This window comes from Pieris rapae, chromosome 2, assembly GCF_905147795.1.
Source record: "Pieris rapae chromosome 2, ilPieRapa1.1, whole genome shotgun sequence".
Classification (NCBI taxonomy): domain Eukaryota; kingdom Metazoa; phylum Arthropoda; class Insecta; order Lepidoptera; family Pieridae; genus Pieris; species Pieris rapae.
In genome coordinates this window covers 11,034,513-11,054,904 of record NC_059510.1, presented here as the reverse complement: position 1 = coordinate 11,054,904, position 20,392 = coordinate 11,034,513, and the positions used below count along the sequence as shown (strand labels likewise).

Here is a 20,392-nt window from a genome sequence, read left to right as displayed (position 1 = left end):
TAAGTTGGCGGTGGTATCTTTGATAGCGGCATCGATATAACTCAAATACCTGAATTGTCGACCAATATCGTGGATTTGGAAATCGTTCTGGTGTCCTATTACTTCGAACCTGTTCCCCATAAACTAACTCCGTACACGAGTCATCTGATGCGAATACATGAAACCTTACAGCAATTATTATTATAGCAGAAGACGTGAACGCTAAAAATATCTGGTGTTGCAGCCAAAAAACCGATTCAAGAGGTGAGGAGGATAAAACCAAATCAATTTGAAATGCATGTCCCAAACGATAGTGAAGTTACCACTACCTTCGACACCATAAGAAACGGAAAAAGGTTCACAAGCTGCTGCTTGTGAACGGTACGTGTGCGGTATTTAAATAAAACTCTTTGTTTGAAACTCCATAACAAGTGATTTTAATGAATTAAAATATTAGCAAACTAACACAAACATTTGGGTAGAGTGGTTGCGAGGCGAAAAAAAAACAAACTTGGCTTATCTAAGAGTTCATAAATCTAAATTAAACTTATGTTAAAACGTGGAACATGCGATGTGGTTCTGGAGGAAATGCTTGGGGTTTCGTGGACCGAGTTTCGTTAACCGTCTCGATAAGAACTCGGTATTAAGCAGCGTCTGTTTTCAACAGTACAATCTCGTATCCTTACTTCTTGGGTCACGTATCTCGGCGTGTTGATCAGTCCATAGAACGCCTTGTCGCCCAGGGGAAGGTGGACGGCACTGGATCGCGCGGCAGGTCACCCCCGTGTTGGACTGATCAGATAAAGTCTGCTGTAGGAGGATCACTGAACCAGTGAAGCAGGATGACCTCTAACAGGCAACAATGACGGAACGTCGTGAAGCGCATCACATCTGTCTCTTCTATTACCTACCACATAGTGATCACGACCGCTTTGTCAAGAGTACCAGATAAGAAAGTGTGATAAAAACTAAAGGGCTAATGTTGGCTTTATTGTTTACATTCCTTTGACACTTAAGTTGGGTAATATAACTCAAGTTCGGATTTTTTTTTCAGGACAGTTATTTTTGGTACGTGTAGTATCAACGCAACTATGTGCGTCATTTGATTTCACAATTTCCAATTGTTTGCGATAAACAAGGATGATCCGTTCAGTTCAGTTCCACCAAGTTCACAATTTCAAATTGTGATCAACAAGAGCATTTCTCATCTGCAATATGATGCTCTTACGTCCTTGCGCACTTCGATTTTTGATGCCCGCGCAATTACAAAACCAACATTTATATAATATTTCCTTAACAAGTAACAAAGATCAAGTCTAAACAATCGAGTTTTTTAAACATTAATATAAATTCAAACAGAAAAACTATAGATAATTAATATGTTTTTGTCAAATGTACGAGTATGTAATTTCAACTTAGATATTATCTTGTTTTTATTTATGTATGTTTATTATCAACTTGACTTTGATTTGTTGTGCTGCAACAAAAGATTTCTCTAAAGGCAACATATATAATAAGTTAAGTGTTACGACGGCCTCACAGAACGTTTTGAAAGTGTTGAACGGGCCGTCACTCAGCCTCCCCCATAGCTTTCACTTTGACGGGGAAGCAACAGTTTCAATCGGAAGGTGACGGTTAGGGAGCAACGTTCAAGCCTCTAAAGACTGTTGCGTTGTGTTATCTGCAAAACCTTACTTGTGACAAAAGGGGGATGCCTGCCTCCCTCCCATCTGTAAGACCTGAACAAGTTGATAAGAGATTGCCCCTCGTTAAGAACTGTTAGCCGGGAACAACGCTAGGACTACTGTATCTAAGAACACCGGCTCTAGAGTGGTAGTGCAGGCGAGGGCAGAGGCTAAGAGTGCAGCTTAGTCATCACTAGCTTCTATGGCCGCCTCAATGGAGCTAGCTCCGAAGCTAATAGAAGATTTTCCCACGATTTCTCTTTAGCCACTCAGACTGCATGGCGCCGTTTTAATTTTATACTTACACTAATTAACAAAGTTAAATAAAACTAAAAACAACTTTAAAATTAATACTCCGCAGATTTGACAGTTTTACATTTTCCCATGTATCCAGTCTACGTAAGCGTATACATTTGTGAAAACATCATCATAACCTTCACCGCATGGTACTCCAAACGAAACCACTCCTATTAATGTTCCGTTAATTACCAATGGACCTCCCGAGTCTCCCTGTAAACAGTTAAAGTCACTCTAAGTACTTACATAAAATTATAAGGTAGAAATCTATAAGGATAGCCAGAAAGCATTTGTAACATATATCCAGTGGAAGGAGTTGTTACTTAGGAAGTCTTGCCCAGAGGTGACAACAATAATTGTGAGGACTAGAAAAAAATCTATAATAAATGAAAATAAAATTCATAGGTATAATTTCATATGTGCATAATTGCTGAGAGGTTTTTAAAACATGATCCAAGACTGTTGACATGTCATGTCATGATATACTTTGGCTGAAGTTTTCATACCTTTTTCCCTAAAATGTAGTATTGTGACTCCTTGATAAGACATGCCCCACCAAACCATCACTGACACAGGATGATGACCATATTGAAACTCATTGACCACTTGAGTATCTTCTTTAAAACTATTTGTGGGGTTATTATAATGTTCTGCAATCGTGAAATGTTTTTTATCGGTATAAAGGCTATTTCTGTGCTTTTTATAAGCGTAGAAAAGGCATTTTGATCGATACTCAATCTTTATTTGTAAAGATTGAAATAAAGGACAGAGTCCTAGCGGTAATCTTCATTTCTCGTGATAGGATAAATATCCTAACAGCAAAATTGCTGTTTCGATGAATTCTAGCTTTTGTAGAAGCAGCTTTAATAGTTCTAACAGCATGCGACTGCCCTGGTATTTTCTCGTCTTCAATCGTCTTGTGATGATAGTACGATGATATAAGAACATACAGGTGATACCAAGCATTTGAAGTTTCTGCAGTATGTTATATGACCGACGGTTCGCTACCCACTCTATACAAGGCGATCACTGCAAACCTATTTTATTTTATTTATCTCTTCATTACTGAAATATACTTTACCCGGCGCCGGGACTTGACGACCCCACCGCCCACTGGTGAATGGGATTGCCATGCAATTGCTATAGGGCTCCAGCCAAATGGGAAGACACGACCCGCGTGAAGTAATTCTTGTACTCGCATTTCGTGCGGCGAGAGGGATTCCCGGAGCCCATCATCCACACCCTCTAAAAGAAATATGAAAGAGCAGAAAGGTGCACCACAGGAACACTCAGTACGCGGATGTCGCCGCGTGTGAACTATAAGTCAGAAGATTTGGATGGGATGGTCTTTAAAAGAGAACCCCAAGGGCTTTTCGTCGAGTACTCTAGATGCCGTCGCTGACTCTGTCTGCGAGGTGGTCCTGTAAGGCATGGAAGTTTTTGTTCCATTATCTGCGGTGCTGGTTGGCGGTAGATCCCAGCCCTGGTCTGGACGAGAAGGCGGGCTTGCATCGTAAGCGAGAATTATTTAAAGCCTGGGCTGATTGATATATATTCTGGCAACGTCCTATCCGTAAAGCTTTATCTTCCTTAGACATCCATAAGTCATGTCATCAGGTCAGTCATAAGTGATGGCATCCCCCAATTGTGCTGGGTGCTTATGCTCCTAAGTTGGCTCCGGTCGAGCAAAAATTATAAGTATGGCTTTCGTCGTGGTCGTTCAGCTGGTGACCTCCATGTATATCTTACACACACACCACATAGGTGGGTAGAGGCAATTGATTCCAAGGAGGAGGAGCTGGTGGTAAGTTTGGGCATATAGAAAACCTTCGATTCGGTGTGGCATAGAACAGTGCGCTCAAAGTTTCCAGCCTGTAGGCTCTCCGAGAAATGCAACTGCAACTGCATTTCAAGATGCAACTGGATTTCCAGATTTCTCGGTGACCAGGACATCAAGGTCGTCATTGACGGATTATGCGACCTTAAAGCCTTGAATGCTGGTGTCCCACAGGGTTGTGTCCTACCGTGGACCCTGTATATTCAGCAACATTCATTGCTATGCGGACGATAGCACCGGGGAGGATACTTTTTACACTGGCCAGGGCATTTCTTGAGCTGTTGTCGAAGAGTGCGCAACAAACTTGTGTCTTAACTCTAAACTCTTCATTACGGAGTCTTAGACTGCGGTAGCCTCAATCTAGTAGCAATTTCCGCTAAAAAAAATCCTTTGTCACATTTCTAAGATACTATCATCAAAACCTCAGCTGCCATCAGAATACTGGATTTGAGAACTGGCAGTAAATGTAAAATTAGAATAATTAAATAATTTTTTTTTTTTGACGTTCATAAGACGTGTACATTGTGTTACCTATATGAATAAATGATTTTTGTTTTGTTTTGTTTTGTTGACATGTCGAATGACGTTCAGTTTAGCGGTCACCTGGAAAGGAAGGCTAAGTCAGCCTCCAAAAAAAGCTTGGTGTGCTTGCAATGGGGATTCTCTCTGCATCTTCTACCGCATTTATCATGGAGAGAGTTTAGAGAAAATGTTCGGTCCTGGTGCAAAACCTGCAGATGAGTTTTATTATCGGACGACAAGGTAATATACAAACAACCATCCGTATCACCTCGATATCCGCCGTTACACTACTGAGCATTTTTCAATGCAGGTTTACGCGCGCCACTACTATATGGACCCATCTGCCAACTGAAGTATTTCCAAACCAATGCGACGTAGGGTCTTTCAAAAAAAGAGCGTACAAATTCTTGACACGCACTTGCTAGCCTGATAATGTGAGTGTCAATAGGCGGCTGTATCAATTAAAATCTGGTGAGCCTCCTGCCCGTTATTTATTTATTTATCCTTTATTGCCTTATACAAAATCAAACATAACAAAAAAAAAATGAAAAAAAAAACAGTTATAAAAGATATAAGGCAAATGGCGGCCTTATCGCTTACAAGCGATTTCTTCCAGGCAACCCTAATGAGAAACAACGTTAAAGAAACACCATCAGAGGGTAGAGTACAAAAAATAAAAAACAATTAACAAAAGAAACAAAAAAACTAAAAACTTAAAACAAGCGTTACTATAACTAATTGAATATAATAAAACAAAATCAAAGAAAAAATAGTAATAATAATAAATAAAAATAATTATAGTCAAAAATTTTAAAGCCAATAAAAAGGTTAACCTATAAAAATAAATATATATAGCAGAACTAATTACGAGGTACAAAGAAAATGATCAAAAAGATGCTTTTTAAATACAAGCTCGTCTAATATCGATTGGTAGGGAATTCCATAGCAGGATACTCTGCACAGTAAAGGAGGAGTGATAGAATTCAGTTTTATGAGTAGGAGTTTCAAGAATTAGGTTGTCTAAGGAACGCAATCAACGCATCCAAAAATGAATATGATGCAAACATTTTGTAAGCGCTCTAACTAATCAAGAATAGAAAGTAAAAGAGAGTGAGCAAGAGAAATTTTAGTTGAGAAAGCAAAAAATTGCGTAACATATTAAGTGCGTGAGAAGAAGAAAAAATCCTCCTGCTCAGTTCATTTATTCAGGGGTTAAGACAGGGTTGTATCCAAAGTAATGCCCAAATTCCTAACAGTGGAGCAAAACGGAACAGCCGTACTATCTATAGTAATCTGAGGCAGCGGCAGCGGCATAAACGGAAAATCCATTTTCCGTTTATGCCGCTTCTAGATAGCAAGCTGTAGCAATCTTTATTTCTAGATTCGTTATAGCTTAGTTTTTTTATATAATATACTTACTGAGCATCCTCCTGTTCCCCTGCCAGCGTATGCGCAGACCTGCTTTTTATCAATTGGTAGGATCGTTTCAAAATCTTTCAAGTTTCGATTGCATTGCTTTAGAGTTTGAGTTTTTAGTATCGCTTTTTGAAGTTTATCAGGAGCTCTCCTGGTGTCCTGTTATAATTAAATGTCTATAGTTAAACTTATAAAATTGTTATCCTCATTGCAAGGATATGCCTTTCTAAAAAATAATATATGAATATATTTTTCTATACTAGATTTGGACCAGTCTATCATTTTACGCTTAGCATTATTCGCTCATTTCACTCTTCAATTTCTAGCCTTCATTTGTTTCCTTTATTGGCAAGCAGCTGACAGATTTTTGTGTGATACATGTTGTATCGACTTCGTATGTGTCGACGTTAAAAATCATAACTATCATAAAACTAAATTCTAGTCTTCTTTATCTTAATTACTTATTTGTCACGTTTTTTTTTGTTTACAAATTAGTAGAAAGATAAATTTAGTTAAAAGAGTGCGATTAGATTGCCACGCAATGAAGCGAAGACAATCAGTATTTTATATAAAAATACCTAAACAGCACACGTTTATAGTTTTTATTTGTATTATGTATAAAATTTTGAAAGTTATGTCGCTTCCAGTATTAAAAATAGTATACGTACGAAATCAGTATATCCCCATCCCGTAAGCAAAGCTTTTTTGCCGGCTTCAACATCACTCGAAGGCAATTTTATTGGTTGAATTTTCTCTCCATAAGTGATGTTAGTAGACACTTTACATAAGCCTATATCATTTTTCACGGTTTCCCTTGAGTAGTTTTCATGTGAGATGCACTTTTCAAGTTTATAACGTTGACCGTCACGAGAAAGTGAATTTGTTCCTACGACTATTGTCAAATTTTCAGAGGAAACTCTGAAAATAGGTATGTTAATAATTCTTCGTTTTACTGTCGTAAACAAATTAGCGATTTTAAGTTTTAGGCGAAGGCAATTTATATCGGGCGACAGTTGCCAACAAGAGTGGCCTCATTTTACTTACAAATAACCCTAGGTATTTTCTACATTTCAGAGCAAATGTCTGTTTTTAGAGAAATATTTTAGATAAATATCACTCGACTACATATATATATAACTTTGTTATGTATAGCATTCGTATCAAAAATATTAAAGATAACACAAATATATACTAACTCGTCAATACAATGGGCTGCCGTTACAATCCAGTGGTCGCTTATAATGGAACCTCCACATATATGAACATTATCACCTAACAAATCGGTTTGAAGTGAGATTTGATATGGCGCTAAGCCGTCAGCAGCGTCGTCACCACCCACTATCCGCCCGCTGATTTTAGTCCTGGCATCTCCTGTTTAAATATATTAATAATAACATTATTTTTGACAGAAATATTCTTGTGACATAGTACATCCATTGCTAGTTTAAATATTCCGTGGTACGTGGTTTTGTGTGCAAAGACAATTTTACAGAGAAATAGTAAATAACATAAAATATGCGTCAATGTATGAGTATGTGAGTGTGTATCTATTTGAGAGAGTAGCTGAATTGTAATATGTGTGCGCTGTCTATATAATAAAATTTTTATTTTATTTTATTTTATTTATTTCAAACATACACAAATTATCTTTACAGCCTATGCTATTTTTTTTTTGTACCGTTTTTGATGAAATAAAATATTTTTCATTTTTTCATTTTTTTCATGCCAATACGACAATGTGGAGAAACATTTAATAAAAATATAAAAATGTACATAAAAAATAGACACATAATTTACACAATATCGCTACTGTGAATTCACTCTGCGAACATACAAATATGTCGATAGCATCGGAGACAGCATTTAGTAAGCGAAACGTCCTGGATAACGGGGATCTGTGCAACAGACTAGTTCTTGCCTTTGGTATCGCAAATAACCTTCGCTGTCGTCTTCGCTAAATATAAAGTAGGTATATATTGTTATTATATCGAGAAAAGAACTACAATAATCCCATGTCGTACTATTATTCAACTACAATTTATCCCAAAGATAATATTTAATTACTTACAAATCACCAAGAATTACTTGCTAGAATGCCTGGTACATTGCAAAGATTTAGTTGATTTCATAGTACTTAATGGAAAAAATCTGTTTTAAAGTGGCTGTTAACATAATATAGTTTTTTAACATTAAATAGTAAGCCCAGTACAAAGACACTCTTTTCGAAAACACTCTCATTAAAGCCACAGCCAGCATCGGAATACTTGGCGTTGACATATCGAACGACGTTCAGTCACTTGGAGGGAAATGCTAAATATTTCACACCGCTCACTAAACAATTGAGGGCGATTAAATCACACTATCTTTCTATAATAAAAATAGAACTCACCGCAGCTGCTCAGTACAAGAAAAAGAAATGCTACAAACAGGCTATTCATAATGAATCCAAAAAATAAGACAGACTAAGTGTATTTATACTCAGAATATAACATTCATTTACATAAAAAAGCGATATTTAAGCAAAACTTTAACACTTGCTATGTAACATTACTTTACCTGACTCTTATTTGAAAGAAATAAAGAGAGAAAGAACTTAATTAGACAAAATATACAGGAATATTTCGGTAGAGTGCACTGGCCCCCACACTAGGATTTCCTGTATTGTGGGCAGCCAGTCTCTTCCTTTTCACATCAAAACAGTATTGCCAAATTATTCCTACGTTACACATTTATGTTTTTACTTTTTTGTACCATAAGAATATTTTCTGTATTAGTATAGGACAGCTTAACAAGATATAGTTTGAGATTTTTGTAATGTTAGTGAAAATTTTGTTTTAATGAAGTGGTTACAGATAAAAAAATTTAAAGTGGTTTATATAAATACAACAAAGGTAGGTGTCAATTTAATATTATTTTATACTTGGTATAACCCGTTCTCGAAGCAGGATCCTCCTTCACCACGACATTGTTTTAGCGCATTCCGCACAAGGGACTGGTAAATATTTGACTATAGCAGTTGTCATGAGAGATCATGATCATTTATTCCCAAGAACTATAAAGTCGAGGTATTCGTTTAACGAGCCCTGAAGATGCGGTGAAAGCTTGCGAAAATGTCATACATATCGAATGTAACGATGTGTAGACAGATGGAGATCAAAAAACAATAAAAATATTGGCAAATATATTGTTTTTCATTTTCTAAACATTTTCAGTAAAGAAACATTTAATTAAGAAGTTATTATTTCAAAATTTTTAAAGGATTATATTATTTAATTTGAAATAACATTATTCAGAAGCGGCATCCAAAAAGGATCTGCTTCTTAAACCAAAACGTTCTGAACCGACATCGGCCTCTTAGAACTCTGACTGATAGACTTCAATTTCATTATAACAGTTAAGTTTGCTTATAGCTTTAAGTACATTTTCCTTTTGGTAATGTGAAGCCAAAGCAACCGTACTTGCATTACATATATAGTAGGCCCTCATTGCTGTGCCTAACCTAGTCCTTATTGTTATGAATTATAACGTGTCACGTGTAAAATATTATCATAAGAAATGCAATAAAGATTTGAGTTTGAGTTTGAGTTTTCGGGACAATCAGACATTTCATGGACTGGTCACTTCTTTCACTTAAGGGAACTTTTAGCCTTCACAGGTAGAAATAATAAATCTTCGAAATTGCCTTGATAAAATCGCATTATCAAAATACATTTTTAAGACGCCAAGATGTTAACCACTAAACCGTGGCTATTGTCTTATATAATACAAAACTATCTATAAGAATTTATTATAATGTCTGCGAGCAAAATTCGGGTGATTAAATATTAATCGACTTGTAAATTTGTACGAAGTACATTAAAATGTTATCGTTACTTTTATTAGCTATTGTAATTACCAATTAATTCCAATAAATTATTTAGATAGCAATATGGAAGTCGACTAAATATAGGTAAAATTTATAAATATACTATTTACCACGAGCCCCGTTAGCCTAGTAAATACAATTCTGATTATTAGCTCAATATTTTTTTATACATAATTGGACGTTTGGCCACAATCTCATCTATATGTCTATCGGAAGGCACGCTTGTACAGGAGAGGCCTATTTAGACGCCGCTTGAATGGAGTTATGCAAGGAAAGAGTTAGTATTTTGGAGAGATTCGGGGGCAAGCATTTCCTTTGCTGTTACAAGAAACGAGAATCCAAATGCATTTGGGAATGTCAACAAAGAACGGGTAAATCTTCAGCGTGATTCTAGACGAGGGTTGATTGAATGAAGATGACGGAATCAGCATTCTCAGGAGTGTAATCTATAGAAGACAGGCGGGCAACTGAACAGCGATGGTCAAATCGGAAGAGTTTCCAACATAAGATTGATATTTTATCTGCAGCAGGCTCTGGTTATGTATTTTATAGAACAGGGGGCAAATGGGCAGGAGGCTCACCTGATGTTAAGTGATACCGCCGCCCATGGACACTCTCAATGCCAGAGGGCTCGCGAGTGCGTTGCCGGCCTTTTAAGAATTGGTACGCTCTTTTCTAGAAGGACCCTAAGTCGAATCGGCTCGGAAATACTTCAGTCGGCAGCTGGTTTCACAAAGTGGTATGTAAAGTTAGAATGTATATACATTCTCACTTTACAATTGAGAGAATACTAAAATAGATTTATCAAATTTCTCTCTCGCTCGCGTATCTATATCCGATAAAGAAAATCAAATATAAAAAAAGGATCTTGGATACCATATATTATTACCGCCACCTGACGGCGGGTACAAAAATTACTCAAGTATATTTATATCAAGGGTATATTAAATAAAATAAAATTAGTAGGAGATTAAATTAAATAATTTAACCACTAAAGTCTCTAATTACTCTACAACCGGGTGTGGTTCACAAACACAGGAAAGCTTTCGAATCGTGATTGCTGGGGACTTATCTCTGATCTAATATTCTATGACGCGTGGAGGTCTTTGCTGAAGAAGCAACCATGGTCCCTTCGGTGGAGAGTTGTCTATTGGTTATAGATCCGTACGATGGAGAAGTGGTCTGTTGATACCCAATCTGTACAATGGAGAAATTGTCTGTTGATTTCCAATCCGAACGGTGGAGAAAATTAATATGTAATTGACTTGAGAACATGCTAAAGAGCAACGGAAAGAAGCATGGTGGGTGTAACACTGAGATATCGAAAAAGAGCAGAAAAGAAACGATAAGCGATCAAAGTAGAGGATATTATAAAGAAAATAAGGCAATTAAAATGGCGCTGGACCGGGCACATAACGAGAAAAAGCAGGTTGAAATGGACAAAAATAAAAACAGAATGGCAACCACGTGATTGAAAAAGGAAAAGAGAAAGACAGAGCAAAAGATGGGCAGACGATATAAAGAGAATAGAAGGCATAACTTGGACAAGAGGAGCTAACATTAGAAAATAATGGAAGCAGCTGGTCGAGGCCGATGCGACACAGGACACGCTGATTATCCAATACGGGTCAAGTGCTGTTGTAGTGTTAGTATATTATACTGGGTGTCTAAATATAATGTCTAATAAATAAATAAATAAATAAAATTAATCAACACAATTTTAACTAAGGTTCTTGAAACATTCAAGTATATCCTTAATTTAGGTCACGTTTTGTTCCATTGGATTAGTACACACAATAACAATTATTCAAGTGACTACGATTGGCAGATTATGCAGTAGTTGACCCTTCAGACAATAGTCTACATACGTCACTCCACAACGCTTATAACTAGCATAGATCTAGAGTGGTTTTGTGAGGAGGTGATAAATGTTAATTTCCTGAAGTACATGCTGTGTTTAATAATAAAGTTTTGAAACATCTTGTCATGGCGTAGTCTTGCTCTTTCGCGAATTTTGTAAACGTTTTTGGCATACAAAAGCATGCCCAAAGTCAAAGTCAAAATTTTTTCATATAAGTTATCATTTATTCATATAAGTAACATGATGTATACTTATGAACGTCAAAAAAAAAGAAATATTAAATGAATCTAATTTTACATTTACTGCCAGTTCTCAAATCAAGGGCGTAGAACGGAAGAGAACAACTGGCAATAAACACTCCGCCACTCTTTTTAATCGCCAATTTTTTTTTACACAATGTTTGTAAGGAGCTGCAACCATTACACCATGTTCCATATAACATCTTGAGTAATAAAGAATAATAAATTAATTTAAAAGCAAAGATTTATAAGACGCATCTAAACTGAATAAACGAATTTGGTTTTTGATTCTATTTCTCTAATAAGTAATGCCTAGTACTTTGTTTGATATATAGCATATGTCACAACTTGGTCGTTTCAAGTGAAAAGAATAAGGAAGTTCGAAGAAGTAGGAAGAACTTGTGTCATGCAAGTTTTTCTGTTAATTGTCTAGTAACCTGTAAAATTACCAACCAAATGCGGTTTATTCAAAAAAATCTTCTTGAGTCTTAATACAAAAAATAGAAAATTAACCGACACGTAATCATTACTAATTCTTTTCTCACGCAATTTAAATAAACAACCCATTTATAACCCTTGGAAATCAAATTATTTACATTATTTATTTATTAAGTCTACAAAACATATTAAACATATTGCGAAATCTACTGATTATTTTATAAAATATATCTGAAATGTATGACAATTTATGTAAACAAGTTTTGTAAACAATACAAATAAAAACATATACAAGATAAGACAAACACACAATAAATTTACCAGGAAATTTTGGTACTTAAAGCAGAAAAAAGAGAAAAGTCATCAGCAAAACAGCGAATTAGGGTCGAAAAAGGCTTTCTCTTAAACCGATCGACCCACTACCGAATATATCAAGCTCCGGATAAGCTGTGTTGAATCCGTTAAAATCAAGAAAAACTAGAGGTGCCTGAACTCCTAGGTTGGTTTTGGCAAAAGGAACTTGGAAAATATTGGTGTTTTTAAGAATTTACTATTAAGATAATATATTTTTAATATTCCCTTCCGACAACAATTTACTGATTGATGATTTGACAAATATATATTCTCAAAATTTTGTTAATATATTTAACAGAAAGAATCATGTACTAAGAAGGGTTTAATAATAATATGTCGTTTAACCACTCCAACTTGAGTGGGACATTTTGGTTTATAACAAGTGTCGACCCGATTGATAACAAAATAACCACTATATAAGTCAATAATTAATGAAATCGTCATAATCATTATACATTTTGTAATACTATTACGATGTTCCTAAAACTACTAATTTTATCTTTTGCGTTTTGTGCAGTGCAAGGCAAGTTTAATTTTGAGTGTATTGAAAAAAACTTAATTTTTAATTAATAATCATTTCAAAATTTTAAAATTTGATATTATTAGGTTCAAGTACAAATAACGAAGCTAACAGTGGGTCTACAAAGAGAATTATTGTAGTCTTTAACTAATTATTCCGTCACAGTGTAGCGATGATAAAAATCTTAGCTAGACATTTCTTTAAGAAGTCTGGGATATTTAGAATAAAAATTAAAGACAAAACAGGCAATTTGCCTGTGTGTTCAATGACACGGGAAGTATTGGCAAGTGTCTGCGAGGTATAATAGCCGCCCTGGCATTGACAGTGTCCATGCGGCATCACTTAACATCAGATGAGCGTCCTGCCTCTAAACAAAAGCCTCTCAGTTGAAACAGGATCTTATATTCTATATAATTGTTATCAATAGTTGAAATGTACGCACTAATACTGCTTTAACTTACAGGTGCAAATCTCCGCTTTTATCCTGAACAGATAACAAGAATTGTTGGAGGTAAAGATGCGCCTAATGGTGGAATACCATATCAGGTTTCGTTGAGGAGTATATACGGCTCTCATTTTTGTGGAGGTTCCATTTTAAGTGAAAGGTGGATTTTGACAGCTGCTCACTGTACTGTTGGGTATAGTTCCCTTTTTTGTTATTATATTAATCTACTGTAGGTCTAGGTCCTGGCAAATTAAACCAGCCTAGCTCGTTCCAGAAGTGCAGTAGTCTCCTGGGCACGTCACAGGCTTCACGGACCGACCTCACTGCTCCGAGGATTTCTGCACGTTGTTTAGCCACAGCCTCGCAATCCAGGACTACGTGGATGACTGATTCCTCTGCGCTGAACCAGCCTCTCCCCAAAGGAGCTGTCCGTCGCGCTTAGGACAAAAAGATGTTTATTAAGGAGACAATGACCCGTTATTGTCGCTATCATTGTTTTGAGTTTGGTTCTATTAAAGCGTGAACTCGTTTTGCCAGTTGCGGGTTCACTGCTGGCAGAGCGGATTTCTGGCGAATCCAGGTTCGCACTGGGTAGACGAGCAAGGAACTACAATAGATAGTCTCGCTAAATTCTATTTATACAAGATATTATGCATCTCCAAATTATCGACCGATCCGACCGGTCGACCGATCAGTCGACCAGAGTGAGAACCGAGCGAGAAAACATTGGAAATAAAATACTACAAATGAGATAGATAATCCCCCAATAAATGGGGCGCGGCCGTCCCCTTTTCGAAGCAGTTTCGGCTATTTTCAACCCCATATAACTCCGTTGTGAAGGCTGAATTTTTAGTTCACACGCAAAGAATGTTTAGACACAATATTCTTCATATTTCATTCAATTTGAACAAATAGATTAGGAATTATAACTAGTCAAATTCCGTAATTATGTCACTCACTGACTAGACACAGCTAGAAGGCGAAAGTGAAAGTTCAATAGAATACAATAAGTGTATTAATGTATGAAACAAGGACAAAGTAAATAAATGTTTATTGGGAAGTCGATGTATATTTTAAAAATATAAAAGATTTGTTACGTTAGCTGTTCCTTACCACTTTTTAGTTGAGTTGAGTTGCGAGACTTTTATTCAAGTGTGAAGTCATGTTTTTAATGGCAGTGTTCGTTGCTAGAATTTGGCGTATTTTCAAAAGTGGTGTGATAAATATAAAATAAATATAAATAAAATTAAAATACGAAAAGGTTTATGTAGTAAAAAAAATTAAAGTCACTTACGTTGAATAAATACATATTATGTATACAGAATAAAAAACAAGATACTCTAGTAATATTGTGATTCTTTCTACATACGACGTGTATAGCACACATGTATATCTGTACATATTTACAAGTACATAAACGTGATTGTAAACACAGAACTAAATGACCTACATATAAACTGTATTAACTTACTTAAAATATGTATTGAATTGATTTTTGAGGAAACCCGTTAATTTTCAGTTCATCAACTGGCAGCGTGAAAGTTGTGGTCGGTACAAACAGTCTTGTCGATGGTGGAGAGAAGTACTCGGTGGACAAAATTATTGTCCACGAAGGTTATGATGGCGGTTTGATTTTCAACGACATTAGCCTCGTCAAGGTCACGAAAGATATCGTGTTCGGTGACAGAGTAAAACCAATATCACTTCCGGAATTCAATACAAACGCTGACACAGAACTACTTTTGACGGGATGGGGGAGATTATCAGTAAGTGTAACATCACGTGTGCGACTCTCTTCGCTGAGGAAGTAGGTTCGATCCCCGGCTTTGCACTAATGGACATTCTATGTTCGCATTTAACATTCGCTCGAACCGTGAACCTGGTGAACCGTGCTTTAGAGTTAATACCCCAAGTCGATGCACAGGTGGCACAGGAGGCTGAATATCTACTTGCCTATTAAATTGACAAACGATCATGAAACAGGTACAAAATTCTGAGGATCACTGTAGCGCCATAATTTAATTGTGATTTATTATTCGTAATATAAAGAATTGTAGAGTAATGGTAGTTTTAAGATACTTATTGACGATTACTAAAATCGTCGAAATTAACACTAAAGAGTTGAAGCGGATTCTGTCTAACACAGATATTATATTACGAGTATTAATTCGCTAGTTTTGACCCCTGACCCGGGAACATATTAATTCGTTTACAGAAACAGTTAATTACTGCATATACTTTAATGATAATTTTTATGGACAGAATTTTTCTGATCTGATATTTTGCTAAGAGTCCCCGGTCTATTCGACGGTTAATCGTGTCTCTTGAATCTCCTCTTCGGTTATATTTTAAGAGAAAACATTTCATGTTTATTTGTTTGCATTGAATGCGCTCCAAACTACCATTAGAACCTTACATGGTCTCCGAGAAACATTGGCTGTATCCTGATTATGAATCAATGATTTTCAGTATCCCGGTAATTTGCCCGATGTTCTACAAATGATTAATGTGACTGCCTTGAGTGTGGATGAATGCCAGAGCTTATTTAGTGGGATTAATCCTGTATTTGATTCGCAAATTTGCTCTCTTACAAAAGCAGGAGAAGGAGCGTGTCACGTAAGTATTATCTTTTTTTTAAACACCATAGATAAAATTACTACTATACCAGTAGAAGTAAATTTTAAAATATGTATGAAACTTCCCCTGAATATTACTCGCATCAATAAATTCGGGATTGGAAACTAATTTGTATAATCGCCTGTCAGCTCTCATTGTATACAGAGGATTATTAAATTCACATTAGATTGTATGTTTAAGCCTGTATAGAGATTTATTTCTTTATTTCCTATTTTTATAGTAACTTAATACTAATACAATAGAAATCTGAACTAAAAACATAATATAAACCTAAAAAGTAAAAATTTAAAACCATTTTATAACTTATTATAGGGCGATTCCGCTATAGACGATTTTTGACATGAATTTCTAAATCACGCTATTTGTTACTTTTTTTTATATCGGTACAAAGAAAAAGGTATAAATTTATTAAAACATTTTTTATTTTACTTCATATTTAAATTTTTGGCGCGCTTGGAAACATTATCATTCGAAGAATTGGCTGAATCTGCAAAATCACAACGTGGCAACACTGGCACGAAAGAGCTGTTACCGACAGTTTCAGTTTATGTCCTACCGGCTAAATGTGTAGTGAAAATATTGTTTTATTCTTATGTGCAAAAAAATGTAAGTACTTGTTGTTATTTTTTAAGCATTATTGAATATAAAAAGTCACTGTTAGCTTGTTGCACCCGCGATACAAAAGATATAAAAGTTTGTGTTTTTCACAGAAATGAAATCCTATAGTTTTCAAACTTTGTAAAAGTAAAAAAAAATCAAAGGCAAACGTATTTAAATCGTTTTTAGGAGTATAATGTTAGTTGAATTGAAATTTACTTAAACTTAAATTGGTTGCACCCGTGATCGTGATGTTAGGATCGCGGGTGCAACTCTTTGACAAATAACCGTATTGCCTGATTTATCACATATTTTATTTTTTTGTTATGCTTTAAATAATAATAATATGGTGTGCATGATTGGTGACAAATATTTAATGTGTGGTTATATTATATTCCGTATTTTTTTACAGATTTGGCACGCAGTCTGTCTAAAAACATCTTCTTTATATTCGTAGCAAAAGAAGAAGTTAAAGAAAAGATAGCCATGTTGGATGCTAAATGAGAAGGACTGAAAAATATACCAGGCATTCAATAAAAACATTTCTTCCAACCTGAAGTTGGGAATGATAGTATTTCCGTGGCGCGAACTTCACTGTCTCATCTCATATGCAGACTAGTTTTGAAATCTCCGAAAACCACTACTGAAACAAAAAGTGATTGGAATGACGATGACTTGGAACCTCTTACAAATAAAATACAAGAAGGAAATCTCTGTCCTTCAGTATCAGATCAGAGTAAATCTTTTGTCCCACTTAAAACAAAATTGCGCATTTCAGATGTTTTCAGACGACGAATATCCTCTTCAACCCTCAAAAATACTCTCAGAAGCATGCCCTGAAACTGGTTCTGCCTGTGCTGATGTCTTACCAAGAGATATTAGCGCTGGTTTTTACGTGCTCGTGTAATTGCTCTGTAAGTCTGGCAAAAAAAGTACTCAATACCGCTATGTAGGGGTGTGTCAGAGCGATATGGACGAAGATGGAGAGGTTAGAGTACAATTCCTGACGACGGTTGATGGCAAGCATTTCACTGAAATTGTTAATGACATAGCAGACGTACGATTTTAAGATATTATCGCGAAGTTGGAAGCGCCAAAGAAAAAGATTGACGGAAAAAATACGTTTGTAGAATTTTCGGCGAATATAGACGTATTTGAAAAGAAATAATATAAGTGACAAAGAAGTGTTCTGATTAGTAATAAACATTGATTGATATTTTATTTTATTCCTGTAAAAGTTTTATTGATGTTTGTATTCACTTAAATTAGACGGGTTGCACCCGCGATAATTTGATGTTGCACCCGCGATTGCTTTAAAAGTGAATAATTCTGTGTTTATTTTTGTTTCCTATAAAAAAATATATTTGTTTACTTGGTTAGTTTAACGCCTTACGAAATACGAAGGCATAACATAATAAAAGTTTCACAATTAACAGACTTTTGTGTTTTTGTTTAATGATCTAGAAAGGCTCGGCCAACTTTGTTGCACCCGCGATAGGAGTTTGAACCTCATTCCTGACTATATTAATTATTTCAATAAAATTCTTTTTACGAAATATAAAGTGAACTTGTTGAAACGTAGCACTTACAAGAAGATGTTTATTTAAAATATTTTTGGTTTTATTATTATGAAACTTAACATGCGTCAAAATGTTGCACCCGCGATAATGGAATCACCCTATAAATAATGCCTTGTGAATTCATCCAGTGTACAACTACATACATCTGTCTCACACGCAATAATATGTATTTAGGGTGCGCAAGACATGTGTGTTTGAGTAGGTTTTCACGCGCCCGATATACCAACCATAAACTTGTATGTGCTTCTATGTAAACTTGATGTATTTATAAAAGAACTCCGCCTGAACTTTTGCACCAACGTTATAACTAAAATATTAACTTGTCTTTTTTCAACTCAGCGTAAACACAATTTGACAGAAAGAGACGATAGAGTACTTTAGACCTACTACTAAAAGAGTATTCCTTAAGGATTGCAACTGATTTATGTTCTATGAATAAGGGAGCAATAGACACTCCTTCCTTTTCAATTTTCCCAAGTCTATTTGGACGCACATGTCTTGCTCTGATGTGGAATTGATAAAATTGTAATTAACACATTGAATGCTTAAACAATGGATACAAAGTAATAGCCGGACATCAAAACTTTTTTTGGCGAATTTTCATTAAGTAATAGAATATATTATTATTTTAATGAAAAAAAAAAAATTTATTCGATCAGAGTGTTCGGCATATTGAGTGCCGAATACTCGGATCCGAGAGGTAGGTACGGCAATGGTTTAAAAAATTATCGGGACGCTCGCATGGATCCGAGTGGACGGCACCGCAACTATGACTCTGCACCACTCGGATCCGAGAAAAAAAGCACCTAATACGTTAAGTGAGATAATTCAATCCAGTTTCTGGTAGAGGAGTTAACTCTTTTGAGAGAACGTAATTGATCTTGCACATAAAACTTGTGTACTCCACTGAAATCATGTGCTTGTTCTGTGTGTCTTATAATAAGCAAGTTCTATCCAGACCACATCTTTCAGGGTGATTCTGGAGGTCCTCTGGTTGAAGACAATCGGGTCGTTGGCATCGTCTCCTGGGGCATGCCATGTGCCAGAGGATACCCTGATGTCTACACTAGGGTCTTCTCTTTCCTGGAATGGATTCAGGCCAATATAAATGATGAAGAAAATGAGAAGACAAAGTCTATATAGTATAAAAGTAACATGTCATATAAAATTATTGTACTATGTATTGTTATATGCAATTAGATTATGTATAAATTATATATTTATTTTCAATTGAAAGGAAGTCAGATCGTTGACTCGCAGTAGTACCATGTCATTATCAAGTTATAAAGTGGCAGATCTGAGACAGCAGGATTCCTTATTTCCCTTCACCAATGTTAATCGGGTAATGAATAACAATACCGACCACTTAACGCGTACGGAAAGGAAGCAAATGGAATATTTTATATTATCTGATATATAGAATGTAGGATAATAGTAATAAAATAGTAATTGTTACATATATATCATCCAGTGACGCTATCAGATGTCTGTATTTGTTCCACTGATGTTGGAGGAAGGATCCGGTTGCGCGCACAAAAACATGACGCAGGCGTTACCTCGCTCTGAGGCGTTCTATTTAAGGCTTGAAGTGCAACGAGCGACAAAGAGGCACAATCGGCAGCCGCGTTCGGTAGCGTTCGTTCGTTAAAAAATTAACATAATTGTATGCGTACAAATAAATGTCACTTGATCAATTCAATTGTGATTTCCATCTAACTCTATATCCATAAAAAATATCTATCAAACAAATTAAATTAAAATTTCATTATATCAGTATTTCCTTATGACGTTGTCACGTTCAACTATCGTCAATAAAGGTTATATATTTTTTTCTGAAAGAATTCTCTCATGAAATAATTGCTTCGTTGTCTAAGTTTTTAAGTGCTAAAATAAATATAATAATAGCATTTGATATCTTTTTCTTTATTAACTGAACTAAAGTTAGGTTTTATTTACTAGGGCTTAGTTGTATTTTTTTTAATATTGCATGCATACATATTGTTGATATTTTTTTTAAAATTAAGGATTTAGTTGTTCATATTTTAGATATTACAAATAAAATAAAATGTACTTTTACTTCAAATAATATTTATTTTACTCAGATGTAACCATCTTGAATT

The 20,392-nt window shown here is 35.5% G+C and overlaps 2 protein-coding genes across 2 annotated transcripts; one reads left to right on the top strand and one right to left on the bottom strand.

Moving 5' to 3' along the window:
• Positions 1-2,000: 2,000 nt before the first annotated feature.
• Positions 2,001-8,174, bottom strand: LOC110999824 (chymotrypsin-2-like). Its single transcript, XM_045632777.1, has 5 exons — positions 8,126-8,174; positions 6,933-7,107; positions 6,405-6,654; positions 5,740-5,895; positions 2,001-2,174 (listed from the first exon to the last, which is right to left on the bottom strand). The coding sequence occupies exons 1-5, from the start codon at positions 8,172-8,174 to the stop codon at positions 2,037-2,039; spliced, it is 768 nt and encodes a 255-aa protein (XP_045488733.1). The 3' UTR covers positions 2,001-2,036.
• Positions 8,175-12,924: 4,750 nt separating this feature from the next.
• Positions 12,925-19,487, top strand: LOC123689811 (chymotrypsin-2-like). The gene is made up of 5 exons (XM_045631447.1): positions 12,925-13,016; positions 13,477-13,651; positions 14,978-15,224; positions 15,928-16,074; positions 19,245-19,487. Exons 1-5 carry the CDS (start codon positions 12,968-12,970, stop codon positions 19,413-19,415), a joined length of 789 nt encoding a protein of 262 aa, XP_045487403.1. The 5' UTR covers positions 12,925-12,967; the 3' UTR covers positions 19,416-19,487.
• Positions 19,488-20,392: the final 905 nt, after the last annotated feature.